At 42.9% G+C, this 27,116-nt stretch overlaps 1 protein-coding gene across 2 annotated transcripts; it reads right to left on the bottom strand.

Annotated features, from left to right (window-relative positions):
* Positions 1 to 1,105: 1,105 nt before the first annotated feature.
* LOC118095116 (palmitoyltransferase ZDHHC11-like) lies at positions 1,106 to 22,948 on the bottom strand. 2 transcript variants are annotated; one of them, XM_060282160.1, is made up of 10 exons: positions 22,738 to 22,948; positions 18,824 to 18,910; positions 16,836 to 17,048; positions 14,000 to 14,178; positions 12,015 to 12,116; positions 8,214 to 8,338; positions 6,260 to 6,415; positions 5,682 to 5,803; positions 4,523 to 4,575; positions 1,106 to 2,249 (listed from the first exon to the last, which is right to left on the bottom strand). In XM_060282160.1, the coding sequence occupies exons 3-10, from the start codon at positions 17,046 to 17,048 to the stop codon at positions 2,234 to 2,236; spliced, it is 966 nt and encodes a 321-aa protein (XP_060138143.1). In that variant the 5' UTR covers positions 18,824 to 18,910; positions 22,738 to 22,948; the 3' UTR covers positions 1,106 to 2,233. The 2 variants fall into 2 exon arrangements, with proteins under 2 accessions (XP_060138143.1, XP_034992002.1); XM_035136111.2 differs by lacking the exon at positions 18,824 to 18,910.
* Between the last annotated feature and the right edge of the window lie 4,168 nt (positions 22,949 to 27,116).

Below are 27,116 nucleotides of genomic sequence, written 5' to 3'. Positions count from 1 at the left end.
ACCTCCATAATTCTGCCCGGACACTGAAGTCCAGCACCGAGGGTCTTCTGGCGGTTCCCTCGTTGTGAGAAGCCAAGTTGCAGGGAACTAGGCAGAGGGCCTTCTCGGTGGTGGCGCCTGCCCTGTGGAATGCCCTCCCAACGGATGTCAAAGAGGAAAACAACTACCAGACATTTAGAAGACATCTGAAGGCAGCCCTGTTCAGGGAGGCTTTAAATGTTTAATAGATTACTGTGTTTTATTTTTCTGTTGGAAGCCGCCCAGAGTGGCTGGGGAAACCCAGCCAGATGGGTGGGGTATAAATAAATTATTATTATTATTATTATTATTATTATTATTATTATTATTATTATCATCATCATCCTCCTCCTCTGGGCAGTGGCAGGAATCCTTCTATATACTGTTCCTTCTATAGCCATCTGGGTATGTTCTGAGGCCTGCAACGGCTGTCCCTGTTCCTGTGACCCAGAATTAAGGGTCCAAGGGGAGGACCTGGAATCAACTGTGCCGCCCCAAAGACACAACACGTTTCTTGACGGTCCTGCTTCTGTGTGTCCCATTCCTCCAAGTCTTTGCTTCCTGCATTTAGTGATCTTCCTCCTCTCTAGGGGCGTCCCACCCCCCACAGTATCACTAATCCAGGACAGTCTGCTTTGCTCCATCTAGAACAGGCATCCCCCCAGATGTTTTGGCCTACAACTCCCATGATCCCTAGCTAACAGGACCAGTGGTCGGGGAAGATGGGAAGTGTAGTCCAAAACATCTGGAGGGCCGAAGTTTGGGGATGCCTGATCTAGAATATCTTCCTCTGATGACTCTACATGTGGAGAGGTGGGCCTCAAGTTGCTGGACCTTCTCTTCCAGCAAGGCAACCGGCTGACATTTGCTGCAGGTGTAACTTCACACACCCTCAGGCAGGAAAATGAACATGGCACAGGTGTTCCAGGTCACTCTCTTGCTCCTACATACACTTGTGTCATAGCACTCCATGCTTCCTCTCAACCCAGCTCACTAAACACCCTCGCAAAAGCCCCTCTTTACTAGCCCCTGTTTACCTGTTTACTAACTAGGACAGACAGACAGACTCTTGTGTGGTTTTCTGGGGGGAGTTTATTAAAATGTTCCTGTAATGCCGCAAAATCATATAATTTATTTATAAGAAATAGCAATTTAAAAAAGGATCAAATACACAATCCATTTTCTATTTTAAAAAAACAACAACTGGTTTTCAGCATAGAGACAAAAAGGAAAGTATTTTCCAACTGGCATTTACTAAGCAGGACTTTCTGTGGTGACACTTTGTATAAATACATTTTGGGGAAATCAGTCTAATTTATTTGAGCCTTCCCAATGCCACTTGGAGGATACTTTTGACTCTAAGACTTACTACTCTTTTTGGCAATGTCAAATGATTACCCTCCAAGCTATCTTCTCTATATCCTGTGATCTGCTACATATTTTGCTACCCTTTACTAGCTTCCCATTTACTAGGGAGAGACTCTCGAATGCATCCACAACAGTAGCTATGACTGGTTCTGTGCAAGGAAGAACCTGTAAATGGCTACTCTTGCCTTATGGATACCTGCTGGCTCTTCAGCTGAGATTATTTACACTTGAAGTACAACTTCGGGAAACACATGCTGCTCCCATTAAATAGAGGCAGAGTTGGGAGACACATTGGTCATCAGCATGGGCCTCAAAATGATTCCTGTCACTGAAATCCTATCCAGCCACGGTCTGCCTACCCTCACCATCTTCTCCTCCAAGCAGCTTATAACCAATTAATTAGCTGTTATCAGCTGGTCTTCATATAATGCATTGCCAGCTGACGAAAAACACTTCAAGCCCTTCATTATCATAGAATGGAGAACCTCCGGATCAAAATGTCATCAGTTCTGTACACACAGACCTGGTCTAGAAGTACGACCTGGCACATCCTCCACCATGTTCTTTTGACTGGCCACAGCCTTCCACATAACAGCACCTTCTTAGAGACAAAAGAAGCATGCTGATTTGGATAAGGAAGGGAACATCTCCTCTTGTGATTTCAGTGTCCAGTTTTGACCCAACTGAGAGCAGGAACTGGCGTTCCACATTTTCCTTTAGCTATGCTGGATCAAGTGCATACAATGGTCATTTTGCATCGATGAAACACAGTAATCGTCTGGAAATGCTACACAGGCCGTTTCTGAGGAAGCCAGCTGTTCCTGATGCTGTTCCTGTTCAAGTGCAGTTAATTGGCATGAGTTCTAGGGAGCAAAGCAAAATTAAAGTTATTCCCTTGCAGATACCCTTTGGGCAGAGACGGCATCTTATGAGCATATTCAGTCACCAAGCCAATAGACTGTGTGCAGCCTTCTGAAATTATTCCAGCTGATTTGCATGCAAACTTCCAGAACTATGCAAAACTTGCGAAAAATGGATATTTTAAAAATGACCACATCTTCTCCCTGGTGTGACCTAAACCCCCTTCCTCCAGCTTTCTGTCTCAGCACGGTTTAATTCTGAGCTACTGCAGTGGTTCTGGGAGCTGGGCATGTTTAGCCTGGAGAAGAGAAGGTTAAGGGGTGATATTACCATGTTCAAATATATTAAAGGAAGCCATATAGAGGAGGGAGAAAGGTTGTTTTCTGCTGCTCCAGAGAAGTGGACACGGAGCAATGGATTCAAACTACAAGAAAGAAGATTCCACCTAAACATTAGGAAGAACTTCCTGACAGTAAGAGCTGTTTGGCAGTGGAACATAGCTGCCAAGTTTTCCCTTTTCTCACGAGGAAGCCTATTCAGCATAAGGGAAAATCCCTTAAAAAAAGGGATAACTTGGCAGCTATGCAGTGGAATTTGCTGCCAAGGTGTGTGGTGGAGTCTCCTTCTTTGGAGGTCTTTAAGCAGAGGCTTGACAGCCATCTGTCAGGAATGCTTTGATGGTGTTTCCTGCTTGGCAGGGGGTTGGACTAGATGGCCCTTGTGGTCCCTTCCAACTCTACGATTCTAAGATATAATTATGGTCTCACCTGTGCCTTCCCTTTTCTGGGGGGAAAGTTCCTCCCACCCACAGGGACACTGAATCTCCAGCAGGACTTAAAACTTCCCCTAGAATTCTCCATACATGCTTCTTTGAAATGAGCTGTGGCTGTGTGGGGTGTCTTGCTAGACTGCCCCCACCCCGGGGGGCATTGTTTTTATTTTACAAGGGTTGTTCTTTGCAGACTGTGTATGCAGGATAAGGAGACCCAAGCATCCATACAAGTTGATGGTGTTGTGGCATCATTATATCTATGGACCGGGGTGGAGTTGCCTCACCATGGAAGTATTTGCCCATTGCCAGGCATGGTTTGACCTCTTCTGTATATGGCTAATGAGGGGACATGGCTGGTACACCATGCTATTTGGCATTTTGGTGGCGTGTCCACATTATGCTTGGTTTTAAGTCCTGTTGGGAGTGCATAGCCTCCCAACTAAAGTATGCCAACCTTATGATGATGATGGTAGAAGAACCATCAGATTGATATTTCTGTTGTTCTGTTTCCAGAAAAAAATTGCTCTCATCTGCCCTTAATTGATTTGTGCTTTGAGCAATGAACTCCAAGATGGATTACTTACATTATGGTCACAATCGGTCTATCATATATAATGGCTGTGTTTTCTACTAAGCAGTTGAAGCTTGAGAGGATTTTAATTGGAACAGAAATAACCCACTGGCCAGTTCTCATTAAACACTAAGTCAAACTATGGCTAAGAATCTAGTTACAGGTAGGTAGCCGTGTTGGTCTGAGTCAAAACAAAATAAAAAAATTCCTTCAGTAGCACCTTAAAGACCAACTAAGTTTTTATTTTGGTATGAGCTTTCGTGTGCTTTCAGGTATCTGATGAAGTGTGCATGCACACGAAAGCTCATACCAAAATAAAAACTTAGTTGGTCTTTAAGGTGCTACTGAAGGAATTTTTTTATTTTGTTTCGACTCAGACCAACACGGCTACCTACCTGTAACTAGAACTATGGAAGGCACCACATTGAGCCGCATGAAATGGAAGTGCATAAACCTCACCAAGAAACTTGCACAGGTACAGGTATCTGATGAAGTGTGCATGCACACGAAAGCTCATACCAAAATAAAAACTTAGTTGGTCTTTAAGGTGCTACTGAAGGAATTTTTTTTTATTTTGTTATGGCTAAGAATGAATGAGCAGGCATGCAGATGCTCAAAGGAAAAATCAAAGCTCTTCTCTTCTCCTCAGTCCTCCTGCCTTAACTCTTCCCAAAGCTAAGCTGGATTTGCTGAGCATTTTGTCTGAGCCCAAGACCATGGTTTGTGTTACATATGAATCAGGCCTGAGTCAGAATATTTTCTATGGAAAGCAGGTGTATGCAGCAGTTATTACTATGGTTTTCTTGACCTGGTATTTGATGAAAGGCAAATTCCTAAATAAACCTGATTTGTTCGTTCTGGTTGCAATAATTTTCACTTGCTCATTGGACACTGGGCTCAGTAAAATGATAACCATGTATCTGTTAACTTACCCTGATATAGAGGAGGGTGCTACTTCATCTGGTTTTCTTACTTCAGTTACATCCTAAGAATGTGAACAAAAACCTATAAGAGGGTTGCTCCTGTGCCGGATAGATACTACTTTTTGTGATTTAAGTTTAAATGCACGTTAAAGAGGGGGAGATGTTCTCTAAATGATGTCTAGAATTCACATGGCAAAAGCTGAAAGATTAAAGGCCAAACTGGAAATCAGGCAGGATATCCATTAAATGAATGTTGCATAGCTTCAAAGCATTGAGCATACTCAACCTGGGTGGCGGTGGTGCAGTTCGCATCAAGGCCATAGTGTTGGGAAAATAGGGGTTAACCCTTTCCCCTGCCTATAAATTGAGCAAGAGGAGCCAGCTGCATGGCCTACTGTGAGCCCCAGCGGGCAAATTGTCAAGGCAAGTGGAACAGCCAATCGAGTTCAGCAGCAGGGGGAGGAGGCCACAGCACTCGGACACCCCTCTCCTCCCCCTAAACAGAACCTAAGCTTCTCATAGAGGGGGTCTTGATCTGTCGTGGGCACCACTGGGCACCCATAATTTGGGGCCCAAGTCAGCGCCCTTGCTGAAGCGGTATTCTAACCACATTCAGGTGAACTCAAAATCCTCATTGTGATTTGGAAACCCTGAAAATACAGTGGTACCTCTACTTACGAACAACTCTACTTACGAATGTTTCTACTTACGAACGGAGCTCCGTCCGCCATCTTGGATGCGGTTTAGATAGGATTTTTTTTTACTTACGATTTTTCAGATAGGGTTGCTTCGACTTACGCATGTTTTCTCCCAATGCATTCCTATGGGATTCGACTTACAATTTTTTTCGACTTACAAATGTGCGTTCAGAACGCATTAAATTCATAAGTAGAGGTACCACTGTATACTGTTCCTGATCATGGGGATGATTCTAAGTGTGTTCTTTCATATCACTCTCAATGTGGGAAGGTTTCAAATGGAACTGGCATGTGCAGATGTTGGAGGTGTGGCTTTCATGCACACATCTGCCTCCTCCGCACATTTCGCTCACACATTTTCAGGCGAACACCTGAATAGGGCTACACGTTTGATCTTCCGGATGAATACCGGGTATGTAGAAACAGGTATGCTACAGAAAGGCAAATCTAAGGAGGACAGAAGATCTTACCTGTAAGGAGTCCACTGTGTGTGTTGTATCTGATGTTCCCGCTGTGCTTGTTTCCCGAGATATGGTAGACATCCTGGGCCGATGTCGAGTCATGTATTCATATGTGTTCATCTTTTTATTCACTACGTACATGGAAGTTTGTGCTTTTTTAAGATTTAAAAACTATAAATCCCTAAAGCTTTGCCGCTTAGATGGGTGTCAGCAAATTCAGTGAGCTTTAACATTACAGTGGTACCTCTACTTATGAATAACTCTACTTACGAACGTTTCTACTTACGAATGGAGCTCCGTCTGCCATCTTGGATGCGGTTTAGATAGGATTTTTTCTACTTACGAATTTTTAGATAGGGTTCTAAATGCATTCCTATGGGATTCGACTTACAATTTTTTTCTACTTACGAATGTGCGTTCAGAACGCATTAAATTCGTAAGTAGAGGTACCACTGTATCTTTGAGTATCATTCCCAGTGTATACTCAGGGCACCGTTAAGATTGGGGGTAAAAGCCTGTCTTTTGCATAAACTGAACCCTTCATTTGCACTCCCCTACCCTGTGTTTTTCAGAATTGCTTTACTTACAGAGGTAAAGATGAAACGTCAACAAATGTCCAAGCAACAAGAAGGAAGCAGATTCCAAAAACACAGTTAATATTGCTATGCTCAGGATGCCAGCTGCTGTAGTCTCTACTGGAGCAACAGGAAGAAATACCAGCCAGGTGCCATTCCTAGTGACACCTATTGGAGAAAAAATAATGGGGAGAAGTAATTTTACTCTGGTTTCAATGATGAAATGAATGGCGTTGCCTTTTGTTCTAATACTATGTCAGGAGTTTCAAAACTGTTCCCTAAGGGTCTACGCTGGCCAAACAGCCAGATATCAGTGAATAAAGAGATATTGACTGAAACACACTTTAAAAGCAGTGGTTCCCAAGGTTTTCTGGGCCACTGTCCTCTTGGTTCCATAAACTCACCCCCCCCCCCGCCCTCTGCCCTATACGAAGCATCATTCCGAATAGCAGTTTGCATGACCCACTCAGGAAGATAATAACACAATAAAATTCAGCAAAGAATATTGCATGAATTTTTTTTCACATTCTTACTATAATAATAATAATAATCATTATAATAATAATTTATTATTTCTACCCCACCCATGTGGCTGGGTTTCCCCAGCCACTCTGGGCAGTTTTACTAATGAAAACATATCTGCAAACTTATATCCTTTGTTATTGGAAATTTCCAACAAACTCAGAAATGTATAACATTAAAACTGGAATCTAATGGAAGTACATGGTGAACCTCTCATAAAATATTTCCAGATTTCAGACAGTAGTAACATTATGATATGTTGCATTGATGTCAACCATTTGGCACCGTTGCATGCAAGGTGGTGACAGGCAGTGACGGCCACCAACCAAGATGGCTTTAAAATAGGACTTGACAAATTCACAGAGGAGACGGCTATTGATGGTTAGATCGTGAAGCTGAGGCTCCAATACTTTGGCCACCTCATGAGAAGAGAAGACTCCCTGGAAAAGACCCTGATTCTGGGAAAGATGGAGGGCACAAGGAGAAGGGGACGACAGAGGACGAGATGGTTGGACAGTGTTCTCGAAGCTACGAACATGAGTTTGACCAAACTGTGGCAGGCAGTCAAGACAGGAGTGAGTGCCTGCTATGGTCCATGGGGTCACGAAGAGTCGGACACAACTAAACGACTAAACAACAACAACAAGCCATGAGGGCTCCACTCCACCTCCACAGTTGGAGGCAGCAGTAATTCTGAAACTACATGGAGGGGAGACTTGCTCTTGCGCTCAGATCCTGCTTGCGGGTTTCCCTCAGGCATCTGGTTGGCCAATATGAGAACAGGATGCTGCACTAGATGGGCCAGAAAGCTTTTCTTATGCTTTTATGCCCCTAATTAATGCAACAAGATGAAAACCTTCCCACCTCAATGATATCTTCCTTCCTACATGGTGAATTAGTCTAGTGAAAGTCCCCTCAACTAGGGTCTTACTTTATTATATTTTGAAAAGAACAAGTATGTTTATATCGCTTGTAACCCCAAAATTACAATAGTTGTACAAATGAACCCTAATGTTTGCATATACAAATTCTGGTTGAGAGCCAGTGTGGTGTAGTGGTTAAGAGCAGTAGACTCGTAATCTGGGGAACCGGGTTTGCGTCTCTGCTCCTCCACATGCAGCTGCTGGGTGACCTTGGGCTAGTCACACTTCTTTGAAGTCTCTCAGCCCCACCAACCTCACAGGGTGTCTGTTGTGGGGGGAGGAAGGGAAAGGAGAATGTTAGCCGCTTTGAGACTTCTTCGGGTAGTGATAAAGCGGGATATCAAATCCAACCTCTTCTTCTTCTTCAAATGCCTGTCTAGTCAGTACTATACCAATTATGAGCTGGTTTTCCCTCTTAATGACCACCCCTTTCTGTTTAAGAAACCATAGGCACTACCTTGAAAAAGTACTACTAGGTCACATTGGTGTAAAAAGGTTTTTTTAAGTCAGTGGAACAATACTTTCAAACTGAGGAGATGTGCGGAGTCGTTCTGGGTCCACGAAATACTGGATGAAGACATATATCATCACCAATATCAGCAGGAGGATTCCAAGAGCAGCTGAAGCAATCGCATTGAAGAAAAACCTATGTGAACACGTTAACAGAAAGATTACAGTTAGCCATGATCTGTGGAAGGCTGTGCAATTACAAATTGAATGCATGTATGTAATTGTATTTTTTCACGCCACCCCAATCTCTGAGAGGTGTGAGACTCCATGGGTTTCAGTGCTTATCCAGGGTTTGGTTTCCTTGCAATGAGGAACAACAGAGACTTTGTGAATGTTGTGTCATTTCACACACATATAACCTGAGCCTACACAATGGAGCATTAGCACCCAAGAAGGTCCTGCTTCTTCCATCCAAGTCACAGCCTTGGATTCCAGCAGAAATCAAGCATTTCCTATGCCAGCTGCACACACAACTCTGGCTTTTATGTTTCTCACTACCAGCCAAGTGAGGGAGGGGAGCCCACCCATTTGTCTTCAGGCCAAAGCAACCTCCCTTGTTATTCTAAGGACAGTTGTTGTTGTTGTTGTTGTTGTTGTTGTTTAGTCGTTTAGTCGTGTCCGACTCTTCGTGACCCCATGGACCATAGCACGCCAGGCACTCCTGTCTTGCACTGCCTCCCGCAGTTTGGTCAAACTCATGTTCGTAGCTTTGAGAACACTGTCCAACCATCTCATCCTCTGTCGTCCCCTTCTCCTAGTGCCCTCAATCTTTCCCAGCATCAAGGTCTTTTCCAGGGAGTCTTCTCTTCTCATGAGGTGGCCAAAGTATTGGAGCCTCAGCTTCACGATCTGTCCTTCCAGTGAACACTCAGGGCTGATTTCCTTAAGAATGGATAGGTTTGATCTTCTTGCAGTCCATGGGACTCTCAAGAGTCTCCTCCAGCACCATAATTCAAAAGCATCCATTCTTCGCCGATCAGCCTTCTTTATGGTCCAGCTCTCACTTCCATACATCACTACTGGGAAAACCCTAAGGACAGTAGTTAGTGCCATTAACTGACCAAGAAACTTGCCTGGCTACTTTAACAGTGGAATTCTCCATTAGATTTTAACCCTTGATGGATTTAAAAGGTGCTGCTGAATGTAGGTAGGTCTCATGTAGATGAACATCTGGGAGCCCATCCTAAGGTTTCTGCTTGTTCCTTTGCAGCTGTAGCTTTTCATCATGACATCCAGTGTGGAGCAAGGGTTGTGGCTGGGGGGGAAACGGCCTCGTGGGCCAAATTAGGATCCTTGGGAGACCTAATGAGGCCGGCAAGCCTGGGGTTCCCCATCCATGCTAAGGAATTATTTCCATACTGTGTTCCAGAGAACCCTGCAATTATTTAGAAACCTCCATGAGAAAACAAGCTCTCTTGAAAGACAGCTTTCCCATGACTACCGAATCTTCTCCCACAAATGTGCAGCTGCAGGGAAGTGACGAGTGTGTTTTAGGTTGTACTATCAGTCCAAGCAGGGCAACATCTAGGCCTAAGAGCTTGGGCTGGTGCTTCATCTAAATTAATGCCCTAGAACAGGGACGTCCAACTCCCAAGAGAACATGTTCCAGAATACACTGCTCTGGATTCTGTGGGATAGATATCTAAGCAGAAAGGGTTATCTGAAGGCACACAAGGCCAGTTGTCGCAGCTGGAAATGTACAAAACCAATCGATTTTGGCTCAGGGTGCTGCTTCCTATAACTATGCTTCTCCAAAAAAGGTTCTGCAGCTGGCCTGTGTGACTGACCTCACTAACAATCTTAGCTTGGCCCTCAATTTTGCCGCAGCACAGTTTGCCCAAAATGCTGAAGTACCTATATTTCCATACTTTACTTTGCTACATATTGTGTGCTGGGGTTCTTTCATCAAGGAGTACTTGTCCCAAACTTGGATCTTGGCAGCTAGGAAATTGTCCCTTCTATAAAATTCCCCCACCCCACCACTTTGTTGTCCAGACAGCCTGAAAACCAATAAATGAAGAAACTGAGAGCAATAACCTTCCAAAGAAAGAAAGTCTTCTTTGAATGTCATCTACCATGAGGTGATTGCTCTCCATCTGTGGTGTGCATTAATTGGAGCAATAATGCTTAGCTTGTTAAAGGAGGTGGCCACAGTGTAGGGGCCTTTGGGCTATCTTCATCAACATAAAATCCTTCAATTAATACTTGCATTAATAAAATGAAAGCTAGCATAAGGAGAGGAGAAATTAATTATCATGCAATGAGTGACTCCCAGAGCTGTGTCACAAGGGATGAATAGCCTTTCACAAGCTTTTCCTCAGCCAGCTCATTTATAATAAATGCAGTACAACATCAGCATATAAAAACTTGGGGGAGATTTAAAACTGATTTCCTATAAAGCAAACCAATACTTTGGCTTTATTTGAAAATAGGTTCCGTCCAGTTGATTAAGATATTGCTGGCTCTCTTTAATACCTAATTAATGCACCTCTATGCCATGGAGTAAAAATGCCCCAATGGCTTGAAAGCAGAAAACAAAAACACTCCCAGCTCCCAGTAGCTCTCTCTAGCTGGGGAACTATCCAAGATTTCTGGGTGTGGAGTAAGGAGTTCAATAGAGGTGGAAAGATCCTTGGCTTGCTCTTAGATATATTCACATTTGAAGTGTGTTTTTGAGAGGATTTGTTGTGGCTACTCTTGTATAACTCATAAAAAATAGGACGGGTTACTTCCACACTAGAGCCCTTAAGTGCTGCTAAGGCACTGTCTTTCTACAATGAGCTGGAAGTGGGATAAAAATGGAACTTTATTCTAACCTGATATCCTTTCCTTTCCCATGCCATCCTCCTATAATATTAACTCAAAAGTCCCATTCAGCAAAAAATAAAAAATCGGTCCATTTAAAGGTTTCTTTCTTGCAGGTTTGGCTCATTACATTGCGTTTCCTACAGAGTAGAGTTATAAAAAGCTTGTTAATTATACCCTGAACCAGGCTTCCTCAACCTCGACCCTCCAGATGTTTTGAGACTACAGTTCCCAGCATCCCTGACCACTGGTCCTGCTAGCTAGGGATCATGGGAGTTGTAGCCCAAAAACATCTGGAGGGCCGAGTTTGAGGAAGCCTGCCCTGAACAATCTTTCTTAATTACTCTAGTTTCTGTTCCTCTGGATTTACTGACCAATTGCATTGTCCACCCCACCCCCGCCTTCCATCGTTAATGAGAAACAGCATGAATATTCTATTTAACAAAGAATAAGAAGAATCCAGATACCAAAATGCACAGAAATTGAGAGAGGCTTTCCAAGGAGCAATTAATTGGCTATTCATCACTAACTCCACCCCCACCCCAGCCATGCTCAACAAGAAGCAATAAAATGTGGCGAAGCAACAAACAGTAAGTATTTAATTAAAGGCACAGGAGCCTTAATGGAACCATGTCTATACTTCAACTGCATTTCATTAAAAAAATTATCTACAAAGAAGAATGACAGAGAAGAAGAATGCTCAGAGAAGACAGGAGGACAACACAGAAGGCACTGTGAACAAAGGATGATGTTCCCTCTGAAAAGGGCCAATTTGGAAGCAATCAAAGTTATTTACATTTAGCTTTTTAGGTTACTGGATTAGTTCCTCTGGAATGCTTATTTGATACCTAGAGCCACTTCAGTTTCGATACTTTGGATGCAAAACTAGCAGATCATTTAAAAGTACAGGTGTTCCTAGAGATGGGGGCAGATGCTTCACTTCTGTCTTCCTAAATAGGGCCTTTATTTTAGAGTCATATTTCCAAAGCTAGCTGCTGTTAGCTTACCAGTAGTTTCGGCTTCCAACACAGTTATTTAGCCAATTACAGTGATGGTCAAAGTCCGCAATACACTTATTGCAGGTACTACAGTGTTTGGTCTTTGGCCCTCTGAGGAGAAGAAGAGATACATTAAATCGAATACAATAGAATTCAGATACTAAAATAGACCACATAAATAAATACTATCTCATGTCTAAATATTTATACATTGCATTTACAAATGTACATGGAACTGAAAAGCCATGCAGGAAGTCAGAGATATATTTTTTAAAAATATGAAAGTACTGTACTGGATTAGAAATATAGATATGAATAGCAAGTCTCTGTCAGTAATTCGGCCGTCCCGGGGGCCAGCTGTTAGACTGGTCCCACAGGCCAAGTATGCGATTGCTCTCACAAACGTGATGAACAACACACAAGTCAGTAAATAAGGCTAAACTGCTTTATTTACATATAAACAAACTGGGAGCTCTACATCATGGCTCCCTCTCTCTGGCATCACAGCCAGTAAAGAAAAAACACACAAAGGAACAACAGAACCACGTAAACATCCTGTCTACGTCACTTCCACTCTGTGGGAATGAAAACACATACAGTCATATGATACACAATAACCCTATGACTGCAGGCGGGGAATGAATCCTAACAAACTCCCCCGATTTATGCCCTGTGCTGCAGTTCACCTTTGGAACTACCTGCAACTGGATTTGGCATTGGCCATACCATCTTGCACTTCTGATAAGTCATGGCTTCATAGCTCTTTGACTATCAGGAAATTGCACAGTTGGCTTTGTTGGTACACACGCCCATTTGGACGTGGTCCAGTGTCCTTCTCCGAGGAAAAAATGGTCGTTACCCATACAGCCTTTGGGCATGGTTCACTGTCTCTTGAGGACAAACTCTGTACCCTTCTCTGGACTCTGGGTTTTGAGACCTGTGGTGAGCTACTTACAACAGTGTAATCAAACCATCTTTAAGGATAGCCTCACACAGAGTTCATCACAGTAGCTAACTAGGAAGTTTACGAGGATGTAGGTTTCTGCAGTCATACTATCCAAGAGCAGCGAAAGCTATAGGCTCTCCGAACCAGTGTGTCTCCTTGAACTTTCAAAGGTAAAGTAAATTCCCAGAGTTCTCCCAGAGTAGGTACTTGAACTTTTGGGGGGAGTGCAACCCGATCCAAAACAAGGTGCGACCTGCTTCCAAGATATGGAAACCAGTCGGCTGCAGCGCCCCCATGCCTTCACTCACTCTAGTCGCTGCACACTTCGAGATCTGTTTCCATGGCCCTGCTTGATGCCTACCTACCTGTGGGATCAGTTAAGCTAGCAGGCAAGGGACAGGGCAGGGGCTTTTCTTGGCAGAGGGCCTCCATCTGAACTCAGGCAGGCCACATCCCAATAGGTTTTCTGCTTTAATTTTTTTTTCAAATGCTTTTAATTTGGCTGCTAAAATTGATGGTGCTGTTTTTATTTTAATTATGTGATGTTTTTACAAGCATATTGGGTTTTCAAGTATTATTATTAGCCTTCTATGCAATCCTCTCAAGGTGATGTACAATAAAACAACAAAAACAACTTATAAACAGGAAATGTCCTGGCCATTTTAGCATTATTGGGTGTTTCAAAGATTTAAGTTACATTGATATGTATTTATATTGTTCTTGCGTATTTAGTTTTATGCAGTACATTTGCTTGCCCTGTGAGGAAATATTTCAGAAAATCAGGATACAGATCTGCACTGTTGTGATAACAGAAAGTGAACTGACCAGGAAGATGGTCGCCATGGCCCCTATATGGTTGTGCAAAACACTCGAGTGAGCCTCCTGCAGGTCCAGAACTCATATGCGTAATTGCACAGAGACAAAAAAACTAGTACAAAGGAGCAGTTTAAGCAGCAAGAGGCAAATAGCAGAGGAAAAACAGTGCAGGCAAATAATTAAGTAGGTCTCTTCTTCGCTATGCTGAGCTGTACTAATGGAAGTGACTTACACATCAGCTTCACAAAGATAGCAGTACTGGTTCTGAATAACATGTTTGCATTTGCTTCGGTCAAAAATTGGCATTGGTTTCTTGTAATTTTTCTTCTTCAATATATTTTGATCTGCTGGATCGATAGTGATTGCAACAAGATGAGTGATTAAGTGATGCACGAAAATTAAGCCAATCACCTGCATTGTAATGAGGTTAAGGAAAAGTAAAAAACCAAGAGAATATAAGAGTCTGGATTATTATTTTTTACATTTGTTACATTAAGTCACCAGATTTGCTTAGTTGCCTCAGGATTCAAATGGCCAGGCAGAAAGCTCTGTCACTGATATTCTTTTCTCTTATGCCACAAAGAAAGGCTACTAGCTTTAGTGGATTTGTTTGCAGGACTCTGGAAGATTGTCTGATTGTCATAGATTCAGTATTGCTCCATCACCATTTTTGCCATATTTCAAAAAGTAAAATTCCTGACACCCACAAAGCTGTTGAGGTTTCTTTGGGGAGACCTGACATTTTGCAGATTCGGCAAAATCCCCCCCCCCCCAACACACAATTTTTACACCTGAAAACCAGAACATGTCAGGAAAAGGAATTTCCCATGCACCACAGTTCTATACAAATAGAACTGAATGTCTTAAAGACATCAAAGCGTAGGAAAGGCAATCCCAAACAATCTCTCCCCAGAATAGGAAAATTCCTGTTTATGTACTATAGTTGTTTTTATTTAAAAGTTTACTGGTTCCATATATGAACATTTTTACAAAGGAAAGACAAGGTCCTTCAATTACCATGCATGATATGGGGGAAAAAAATCTACCCATTATCTTTCAGCTTCTTGAGCAAACAGATCTAAAAGTGCTCCCAAATTTTCCCTTTTCTTGCGAGGAAGCCTATTCAGCATGAGGGAATTTCCCTTAAAAAAGGGGAGAACTTGACAGCTATGCTCATACAATAACAACCAACTATCAGCAAATGTTTTAATTCCTTTCTATATGGCCATCAGCCCCAGATACCGGTAGCTTGGCTGACAGTCAGAGATAATGGAAGTTTTATTCCAACATCAGGGGAGCACCCTGATCAAACAAAATCAACAAGATGTCAATCCTAGAAGCAGATCATCTATAAGAAAGCATTGCAACAACTTCATCTTCAAGCAATTTGCCCTCATCATTCACCCTTCCTTGGAGGTTTTTAAGCAGAGGTTGGATGGCCATCTGTCACGGGTGCTTTAGTTGACGTTTTCTGCATTTCATAGGGTTGGACTAGATTACCCTAGGGTCCCTTCCAACACTACAGTCCTATGATTCTATAATTAATTAATCAATCAATCAATCAATCCATTAAATCAACTGGCTGTCATGTTTAAATCTGTTTGAACAGGATATTAAAGTTCAGGAAAATTGTTCTCGTTTGTGATTTAAAGTTTTATTACTAAAATAATTGTTTTTCTAGCTGATGCTCAAATGGAGCAGAAGGGCCAAAAACTGCCTCTGGCACCCATGCTTGAACACTAGTTCTAACTTGACAATTATATTCTCACTTTAAACTGGATCACCATGTGCAAGAATAATTGAGGGCACCATTAAGTCTTCCTAGCAACAATCATGTGTTTAGTACACAAACAGTGTATCAATTACAGGATTATGAGATTCCTATTCACAATGTTAGTGTCCTTCTTGACCCCTGGGCTCCTCATCCTGTACAGAGGAAGAGGGGGGGAACTTTACTGAGCCTTTTAAAAAGACCAGCTAAATGAAGCAGCCGAGCCACATTACACAACACTAAGCACACTACGAATGACTATTGGTTTAAAATATATTACTGGATGATCACAATCAAGTTTATCAAGGATAAACAGAGGGATAATACATTTTGGTCCCCCAAAGGTTCAGTCCAGACAAGACCCTACTCCTCTGAAAGACAAAACCCCACAAGTTTCAAATAAGGCTGCAATCCTATGCACACACTTAACTGGGGGAAAGGCCCATTGGTTGCAATAATGCTGTAACAATACTACTGAATGTTGCTGTTCACACTGCAGGTTTGCTGATATTAGTTGCCCACGAAAATGTTTAGTAGCTTGAGAGATGGACATTTCCCTTAAGTACATAAACCACCTAATTTAGTAAAGATGCCTGCCTGGTTCTATGCTCGAAAAGGGTGGGCAAAATGTGGCCCATGAGCTTGGCCTAATTTCATGAGGGTGGAAGTAGAAAAAGGTGGAGGTGGAGAAGAGAGTGAAAACAGAACAGCTCTGCTCGCCCCTAACATGTGCTCTGGATAGCAAAAAAGATCAGTCACATTTCAAAACAACTCACAACCTGCACCTGTTTTCAGAATACAATGAGAGAATGAGAGTGTAATCCTATATATATACAGTGGTACCTCTACTTACGAATGACTCGACTTACGAATGTTTCTACTTACGAATGGAGCTCCGTCCGCCATCTTGGATGCGGTTTAGATAGGATTTTTTCTACTTACGATTTTTTAGATAGGGTTGCTTCGACTTACGAATTTTGTCTCCCAATGCGTTCCTATGGGATTCGACTTACAATTTTATTCGACTTACGAATGTGCGTTCGGAACGCATTAAATTCGTAAGTAGAGGTATCACTGTAAGTGCCTCTGATTCCAGGGGGAGTTACTTTGGAGTAAGCTTGCTGAAAATTGCAGCCTAAGTCTCATTGCATTAAATGGAGCTTACTCAAAAGTAACTGGATCCAGAATTGCAGCTTAGGCGAATCACTGGCTATTCCTCTCGCCGCACATGGCATATGCAGTTCATTTGCAGTGTTTAGTTTTACCACAGGATTTTAAATGGAAGGGGAAAGGATACAGCATAGGCAACCAATTTCCATTCATTTGGGAGAAGAGGAATGTAGATACCAAAGCCCACAATGGCCAAGTATGAATAAAGCACGAGGGTGATCAACTGGAAGGAGTGGAGTGGTAAAGACCAGCCGTTCACTCTGGAGTGCAGTGGAACCACCATGTGGTCATTCAGCTGCTCAGGACTTGTCTGCCTCAGCTTCTTGTCATAGCAGGTCATCTGCAAGACAGAACCCAGAATCACCTGTTAAAAATAGCCAGTGTGCTTTCTAGGCCGTGAAAGAAAGAAACGACAGCAACACACAGGGCACACTGTGGGACGGGAAGTAGATCTTAGACACTGCATCCTGTTCGTTCACAATTCTGCAAGAATGTTACATCACCCACACACGTCCCGCCACTGCTTTGAGTTTTCCCTCCACAACCAAGTGGTATACAAATGTTAAGAAATAAATCACTTGTACCAAGGGACACACAAAACGCTCTTATTGATGTGGCAGCTACCCTTAGGGCAAAGGGCGCGTAATTTGTCACGCTTTCAAATCTCTAGTAAATGCAAAACTTTTGAGATATGGCCATTAAAAGTTTATTATTTTATTGTGGTTTTGATAATCCAGAAAGAAAGAAAAATCTGCTTTCCTAAAGCAGGTGGCAAAATAAAGCTAAGCAGTGCTCCTTCCCAAGACGAGTATAAGAATATAAATTCAAGACTATGGAATAAAAAGTTTCATTGTGATTTGCACATTACTCATCTCAAGTCACACATTAATTCGAGATCAACTCTGCCCTTCTCCTGATCAGATTTACTTCCTGATTAGGTTTAAGTCATATCTGGTTGCGGAAGCTCAGTTAGGATTAGGTGTGCCAACTCCTAGGGGGTGGAAGTGTCTTCGGCCCCCTCAATATCGGCTGGCAGGGGGGTGGGCCCCCTCAATGCTGGGGGCACGGAGAAGGCCAACCATGGAGCAGAGGGTAGGGCAGTTCAGGGGCTGACTCCTCTTGAGCATGAGAGAGGAAGCCGCGCTGGGCTGGACTCTGCCATCGGACTCCTCCTGATGATGTAACGTCACATGCATGATGTCACACACACGATGATGTGTGTGCGTAACGTCACACAAGTGAAACGCATGCCGGGGTCCCACAATCTTAGGCACAGCGTGATGTCTCTGGTTAGGATGGTCCACCCCTAGAGGCTACTAAATCTGGATGGTTTTCAGATGGCTCTTTTCCAGCTAACCCTGGTGGAGCTCTTGAATTCAGAGATGGCCCAGGAAGTTGACCTAGAGGCCTGGTTCATGGTGAACTAGGGCTTCTAGGAACAGGCTTCCAGAAGAGAACCTGCAGCTGCTTTGTCCACCTAGTGTCTCTTACTCCCGTGCTTACTCCATCAAGGCAGCACAATTGTCAAAGAAATTCACTCACCGTCACAGGTTTTTGAAATGTTACATAAATCATTTTATTATCTCCTGCAGGGACAGCCAGAGTATGCCCTCCAGATGTGGACTGCAACTCCCATCATCCTGCATGGCCAATCATAGTCATGAATGATGGGAAATGTAGTTCTGGAAGGCACCATGCAGACTGCCTCTGCTCTCCTGCAATAAATATATTCTTCCTTGTACATGCTACTACAAAAATGGTAACCAATTTTTCCCCCAGAACGTAATCAAACATTTTTGAGAAGTGTAGCAAACAGCCTCCCTTCCTCTAATATCTACATCTGAAGGCAAGCATCTCATGCGGCCCAAGCCTGTTTTAAGCAAGCAGCGCAGGATTCTTTGCCACGTTTTTAGCCCTACATTTTCCTGCCACCATTCATCAAGGAACACCAGCAAGCCTTTGAGAGTTGCTCTCTCCCGTTTACATAATGGCATTAGGCAATCTACGAAAAAGCATGCCTAGGTAGCTCTAGGGAACAAATTTATTTATTTTTTTGGTGCATAATGCAAGGAAGTGATCAAAAGACTCATCAGTGCTTTAAAAACCTATACCTACATTGTTCTGTGTTCAATAAGACACGATGTTATTCCCATTTGCTGGAAGTCTCCCCACGGCAGAAGAGATGCGTCTCCGATGCAATTACTGCACAATAAAGAACGAGCATTTGTAACACTCCTCTCCCTACGCTGCTGGAATCCTGCACTATGTCTTCAAAAGCCAATTTCTCTCACCATAACGAACCTGCAGTCAAGAATGCAGCAAAGGTCCCCTCGTGGTGTGGTGGGTTTTTTCTTTTACTTTTTGGTTTTCAAAAATCCTCTTATTTAAAGCATTTCCTATTGTTTACAATACACAACATTACCTGATTATCAGCTATTATTCTCATAGATGCATTTTCTTCTTCTTTTTTAATACAAAGAAGAGAACAAGAATCACATACCCTCCAACATTTCTTCAATGAACATAGGGACGTTCCATTCCACAATGATAATTTTACTATTTATACCCCACACATCTTACTAGGTTGCCCCAGCCACCCTGGGCAGCTTCCAACATATATAACATTTTAAAAAAATCCCTATACAGGATTGCCTTCAGACAGCTCAGAGGTTGGATAGCTCCATACCCTCCAACATTTCTCCAATAAAAACGGGGACATCCTAAGGAAAAGTGGGACATTCTGGATCAAATCAGGAACTGGAACAGCTTCTCTAAATCTGGGACATCCCTGGAAAATAAAGAGACTTGGAGGGTCTGGAATGAAAATAAACTTCTTACCAACAAAATTCCCTTATATCTCAGGTCATGTGTGATAGATTATTGTTGATGTCTCGGATTTATATACATATATGGTTTTAGAAAAGAAGAGTTTCATTGAATGCTTAATTGTAGTGTTATACCGCAGTAATTTACTAGGAATATTTAGGTGGATAATTACATCTGTTGTAATTAGGGTGGGAGAAGAAAGAGATGCTCCCAGGTGAGAGCTGGGGACACACATCTTTTTCTGTATGGGACAGAAGTTGGAATATAAGTTGGAATATAGTTGTGAGAGAGAATCTTGTATCTTCTTTTCTTTTCTTTTTCAATATTCTTTGTGTGGGTTGGTGTGTCTTTTATTGTATTGTGAAAATGTTAAAGAAAACTAATGAAAAGTAATTCTTGTACAACCCGGTTTGGTAATCAAGTGTGTAAAATAATAGATTGTTCTCATATTAAACAGTCCCTGTGATACTGGTATTGCTCCAGCTTGCACAAAAGCAATCAGAAGAGATCTATTCATACAACTGTATGCGAGCTAGTGACCTCTAGTGGTGAGCTGCATGAACTTTTGCAAGACGGATATCATGTGCTTGTTGTTGTTTAGTCGTTTAGTTGTGTCCGACTCTTCGTGACCCCATGTGCTACACAGAGCTGAAAATGCAGAAGTTAAAACTTATTACAGTATATCTAACATGCAAATGTATGCAATGTCCTTCTGCATAAAATGCATGTTGGTTTCTGCATAAAATGCACTATGGTTTCTGTAGTCTCTTGTAACAGAGAAGAGAGAATTTCAGAGCTCTGTTCTACTTGTCATCAAAGCTTCCCAAAACCAGACTGTAGGTCCCAGCACTCCAAGTGAAATACCTAAAACTTCCCTAATAGTCACTGGGCCAGGCATGTCAAACCTGCGGCCCTCCAGATGTTTTGGCCTACAACTCCCATGATCCCTAGCTAACAGGACCAGTGGTCGGGGAAGATGGGAATTGTAGTCCAAAACATCTGGAGGGTTTGACATGCCTGCACTGGGCTGTTTCACACACAGTGTTAAACTATGACTGAGCACAACACGGACAAGTGTTGGTCTCACAAGCCACCTGCCTCTCACCTCTTTCTCTCACACTCTGATTAGCATTTATTGTCCTATAATAATCAATAGGTTTAAAAGGTGTCTGGTTAAGAAATGGAAATACCGGTACAAAAAAACCCCTACCTGACATTTGGCTCTATCTGCAAACAATTTTTTATGTTGTTTAAGGGGCAGAAATTTCCCTTCATCCCTGGCAAATGAAATTATGCATACCACAGGATCAGATTTTAAAGAAAGAATAGTGTTGAATTGTCTTTGTCCATGGAGTTTTCTTGGCAGGGTTACTGGAGTGGCTTGCCAGTTCCTTCTCCAGGTGGATCACGTTTAGTCAAAACTCTCCACTATGACCTGTCCATCTTGGGTGGCCCTGCATGGCATAGCTCATAGCTTCTCTGAGTTATTCAAGCCCCTTCGCCACGACAAGGCATTGATCCATGAAGGGGCTGGCGTGCTATGGCGTGCCTGACGTGCTATGGTCCATGGGGTCACGAAGAGTCGGACACGACTAAATGACTAAACAACAACAACAACAATAAGTGTTGAATAGTGTGGATGCCTCACATTACCTGTCACCACGTGGCAGCGCTGAAACGTGGTGTTCAGAGATGAAAAATGCCCTCACAGCATGGTTAAACATCAGGAAAGGTGAAATACTTTGATTGTGGTCTGCACTGAAACAGGTAACAGACCAGTTCTGAATAAAGTGGTTTAACTGGAACTTGGCAGATAACTGTTGGTGCTCTATAAGCATCAGACTTTTAGGGAGTCCAGCACGCAACTCCATTTCCACCCCAAGATGCCATTTCAGTTTCCATTTACAAGAATCTGGCAGGCAGTTCTACAAGTGCTGATGATGCATGATTTATCTCCCCCCCCCCCAAAAAAAGATCCAGAGTTATTATTAACACAAGAGATGAGAACACTACAGAATCTTAGAAAGAGTAAGTCATACATTCCTCAGTTATGGGAAGATTAAGCCATCAGCTCTTCCCCAATTAAGGGCTCTTTCAAACTCATAAAAGTAGCCAGATATGATGACCATTTAGCTTATTTCTTTCTCTTAAGAGCATGGAGGAAGTTATGGAATGTTGCTAAAGCCAAATGCAAGGAAGCATTTTGTCCTCTTGAATGTCAGTTTCAATACAAAGCCTGCTCTCCAAGGCACTTCATTTTTGCGTCTTAACTACAGTGACTGCAACACTCACTAATCGCTTTTAAAGACTGAAATGTAACCCTGCACCTCTGTCCTGGAGGTTTGTCTGACACCGACTTGGTTTTCAAACACACTTTTGTTGTCCACAGCCCTTTTTATCTTAGCTTGTTTGTAGCTTTTCTGAAGCTTTCTGTGCTATTTTTCCATTCTAATTCTACTTTTTTGTTGCATACTTATTGTATTCTGACTCTGTAAGCTGCCCTGGGAGCTTGTCTTTCTGGAGGGAAGGTGTTATTCTCCAGAAAGGAAAAGAAAACCCTGACTATTGGGAGAATTTCCTCTAGATCTTTGTGGAATCTTACCAATAGGCACCTTCTTACCTCTAAAAGTATCCCGTCATCAGTTGCATAACCTTTGCTAGTAACTTGTTATGGCGGAAAAGTTAATGGTAAACCATTCAGGAAAATGCAGGTACTCCTCAGGTATTTGTGATGGAGGCTCACAATTTTTTTTAAAAAAAGTAACTGAAAAAAACAGCTATTTCAGCATATTAACCCCTCCTAGTATATCTGTTCCCAGAATCCTCTGTAACATGTGCAGCTTCTGCTTCCTAGCGAGCAAGTTGATGTGAGAGTATTCCCTGATGGTTGAAATATATGGAAAAGCTGGAAAATGTCAGTATCTGCCCACAAACAGATGGCAATTGTTTCAGAGTAACTAAGTTTATAATTGAGCAGTTTATAAAGTTTATAAGTGAGCAGCTACTGAGTGGAGCATATTTGTTGATGCAGTAAAGCAGGATTTCCCCAACTTTCTGCCTTCCGTCTCACTTGCTTACTTTCAGAAATAATTGGTACAATGCTAATTCTTCTGCTTCTGTCCTAAGAGAGCCTTCAGTATATATAGTGCCAGTAATTCAGTGAAAAGCCCAAAGTTCAGGATCATTTCTCCCTTGTGACTTACGTCTGCGATGTTCAGCATATTCTCCTGGCCAGGCCACTGCTCCCTCGCTTCCCAGGGCCGTGCAGAAAGAGGTTTGGATGAGCTCTACAACTCCTGTGGGATCTGTCCCCCTGTGGGCCAAAATGTCATGCAGTATTACCAGAAAGTTGGGCATTTAAAGGACTGTCTCTGTCAGCATGGCCTTTAACAACTTTTAGAAAGACTGCTTAGTTTCTTTTTAACAGAGCACCTCCCTTTGTAGCTATGGCAACAGTTTCCACTCCACTTCTTGGCAAGGTCATGGTTCTCCTGGGTCCTACAGAGGAAGTGGTTCAAGTAGCCACCCTGCAGTCATCTACCTGCAAAACTTTGGTTTGTCAGGATTATGACAAAAAACCCACCAATTTCCTATTAGAAGTAATTATCAGAAAAAAACAAACTTTTAATCAAATTTCTGAGCAACCAAAAGCCAGCCACCACTACCATAGATGAACTGGTCTGAGTCGAAGCAAAATAAAAAAATTCCTTCAGTAGCACCTTAAAGACCAACTAAGTTTATATTTTGGTATGAGCTTTCGTGTGCATGCACACTTCTTCAGATACAAAATAGCAGAAAATACCCACCTCACCAAGGTCTGGTTACTGATACGAAATCAGACAAACATTAGTTGAAGGTTTCCTCTGTGACGCAGGATTTTCAGAATGAGACCTACGATTGGAGGCGGGGCGAGCTCCTAGCTTTCTCTTTTGTTTGCACTGTGGGTTAACCACAGAGCCTGGGCTTGCCGATCAGAAGGTCGGCGGTTCAAATCCCCTTGACAGGGTGAGCTCCTGTTGCTTGGTCCCAGCTCCTGCCAGCCTAGCAGTTCGAAAGCACGTAAAAGTGCAAGTAGATAAATAGGTACCGCTCCGGCTGTAAGGTAAACAACGTTTCCATGTGCTGCTCTGGTTTCACCAGAAGCGGCTTAATCATGCTGGCCACATGACCTGGAAGCTGTATGCCGGCTCCCTCAGCCAGTAAAGCGAGATGAGCGCTGCAACCCCAGAGTGATCCGCGACTGGACCTAATGGTCAGGGGTCCCTTTACCTTTATACTTCTTTAACAACAGCATGCTATGCAGATATTACAAGGGAGTGCTGTGAAGACCTTCAACTGATTTCCCCCCAAGATCAAGCTTTTGTTAAAGGCACAGAAGCAAGTTGTATTTTCCCACCAGTTTTCCACTCAATGAATGACAGGTGAGCTGTGGGGCCTTAAAGACTTTTAACAATTTTAAATCTTTTTTTTTTGGCATTCTTTAAAATAATATACACTGTTGACTTCTGCAAGTATTTGCTAAGGATTTGTGCCATTGCATGTTTTTGCAGTCCAACACTTCCCAGTAATTGCGAATGGGATCACAGCCCCAGTCCTATTAATTCTGCTCTGGGACCATTACCACCTCAATTTTCTAACCCCACTTATTTATGAGTGAGCTCCATTTAATTCAATAGGACTTACATAGTTAGGGTTCCAACCTAAGTAACTCTGATAAATGTCTGGAATCTTGAGGTGAAACCCATAATTCATATTATTTTGGAGTGGTTGTATTATAATTAATAGAACCACTTCGGTGTACACAGGTTGTGAACTGCGGTATTAATAGGGCCACTTAAACATTTGTGCTTCACATCCTATCAACAGGTAGATCCCCCAAAAGAGGTTCAGGGACATAGGAAGCTGCCTTCTACCCATCCAGACCCTTGGATCACCTTGCTCAGCAGCTCGCAAGTATTTCAGGCAGGAATCTTTCCCAGCCTCTGCCTGGAGATACTATGGGCTGGACCTGGAATCTTCTGCATGCAAAGCACTTGCTCCACCACTGAGCTATGACCCTTCCCAATTCCTGTGGTTTCATCCAGGATCAACCCAGTAACAATATTGGGGTATTACTTTTCAGCTAAAATGATTCTTAAAGCTGCTCACTTTAATAATATGAGATTTATAGGACGATCATATTGGCTTCACAGTAACATATCAGGAATATCTGGTGACAACACATGGACTGGAAATTAGTCTGGTGAGCACACCTTGGAAAAACCCTCTGAAACCTTGCAAAAGGCAAACAAGGAAGGAACAAATGCTCTCTTATTTGTCCAATCCCTTTCCCCTCCCTCCCACCATTGCTTCTGACAGACCAGCAAAACACAAAACAAGTAAGACTGGTTTAAGGCTGCTTATTTGTTTACAAGTACTATATGTAGGTCCAACTGTTTGGGTATCTGAATCAGCAGCGTCTATAGCAAGACTTGGGCACTAATTCCTTGCCTTCCATTAAGAGAGCATTTGGAAGAGGGACCTGCGTGTAAGAGTTTGTGCCTCCTGCATGAATAAAACCTTTATTTTCTTTGACACTTTATGTACCTTTAACTCTGGGACTGGAGGCGCCTGTTAGTGATACATGGTAAAGGTAAAGGTAAAGGTAAAGGGACCCCTGACCATTAGGTCCAGTCGTGGCCGACTCTGGGGTTGCGCGCTCATCTCGCATTATTGGCCGAGGGAGCCGGTGTATAGCTTCCAGGTCATGTGGCCAGCATGACAAAGCCGCTTCTGGCGAACCAGAGCAGCACATGGAAACGTCGTTTACCTTCTCACTGTAGCGGTTCCTATTTATCTACTTGCATTTTGACGTGCTTTTGAACTGCTAGGTTGGCAGGAGCTGGGACCGAGCAACGGGAGCTTACCCCGTCACAGGGATTCGAACCGCTGACCTTCTGATCAGCAAGCCCTAGGCTCTGTGGTTTAACCCACAGCACCACCTGGGTCCCTAGTGATCCATGGTATTAAACCTCTAAACATGTATGATGTTCTAAGCGCACTGAAAGAAATGCAGATGTCAAATTATGATCCAAAAAAGTCTCTAGACATAAGGAATCCTCCGAATGGCTGTATTAGTACCAGCAGGCAACTCCAATATACTACCTCTAAGGCTAATCTTCCTCTCCCCAGGTATCCAAAATTTACTGAATGTGGAATAAAAACAACCTGTGGCGGGATGTCCTCCATCTGGTCCAGAAAGGCCGTGTCTGCCTCTTTTTGGAATGTTGGAGCTGTGAAGACTGGAGCGGTCGCCATGGCAACCAACTGACAAGGGACCGGGTTACCTGAAGAACGTATGGCCAGGACATTTTGTGACCTTTTAAAAAAAAAAACCTCCTCAATCTTTGCACCCCACCTAGGACTTTCCCCATCTAATAATCCTTCATGCAATTCTGTACTGAAGACAGGTTAGTATGTAGCAGGTTGCACTTAAAATGTCACATCCATACTGAATCTGTTAATTTTTATTGATTTTCAGCAAATTATAAACATAGCACATAACTTCTGTTCCCCTTCCCTTCTCCTTTCCTCTCAGAACAGATGATCAGTTTATCATTTGTGAACTTGGTGGATGCTAAACATTAGATAGTTCTTTAGAAAATCATATACAGTAAAAGGTTATCATATTTCAATGAAACCATCCACGTCACATGTGCAGTTCCAAGCATGCACTCTTTTGGTCAACGTTTCAACTGAAGCAATTGTCCATGCATTCTGTTGCCATTGTGTGATGTGTTGGTGTCACTTTCCTATTCTGCACTGAGTAACTGTGGTGCCACCAAAAGAAGAGTTCCTTACTGGTAAAGGTAAAGGGGCCCCTGACCATCAGGTCCAGTCGTGTCCGACTCTGGGGTTGTGGCGCTCATCTCGTTCTATAGGCCGAGGGAGCCAGCGTTTGTCCGCAGACAGCTTCCGGGTCATGAGGCCAGCATGACAAAGCTGCTTCTGGCGAACCAGAGCAGCGCACGGAAACGCCTTTTACCTTCCCGCCGGAGCGGTCCCTATTTATCTACTTGCACTTTGATGTGCTTTTGAACTGCTAGGTGGGCAGGAGCTAGGACCGAACAATGGGAGCTCACCCCTTTGCAGGGATTCGAACCGCCGACCTTCTGATCAGCAAGCCCTAGACTCTGTGGTTTAACCCACAGTGCCACCTGGGTCCCTTACTGGTAGGTTCAGGCCCTAGCAAATTCCTCTTGGCACTGTGATCCCAACCTCCCCACCCCCTGCATTCTTTATTTCTGTTTCCTGTGCTCCAAGATTTCCTGGAGTCTAGTTTCCTTTCCCTTTGCTTATGTTTTCTCTGACAGCTTCTTCCTCAGCCTGCCCTCAAGCTGGAATTTCATCACTCAGGCCTCATCCAGACTTCCTTTTGTACCATGTTTTCCAGGCACAGGTCCATGCTTTAAAAGCTGTTTCTGAGCAGGGTGGTGTTTTTTTGTTTTGGTTCCAGTACTTTCTCCCAGAAAACCTACATTTTAGCTCTGAATCTGAACAAGCAGCAATCTGCAGAAAACTTGCTTTGCCTTTTGTTCTGATT

Source organism: Zootoca vivipara, chromosome 13 (genome assembly GCF_963506605.1).
Source record: "Zootoca vivipara chromosome 13, rZooViv1.1, whole genome shotgun sequence".
Classification (NCBI taxonomy): domain Eukaryota; kingdom Metazoa; phylum Chordata; class Lepidosauria; order Squamata; family Lacertidae; genus Zootoca; species Zootoca vivipara.
The sequence above is the reverse complement of the archived record's forward strand: the minus strand, read 5'-3'. Positions and strand labels throughout refer to the sequence as shown.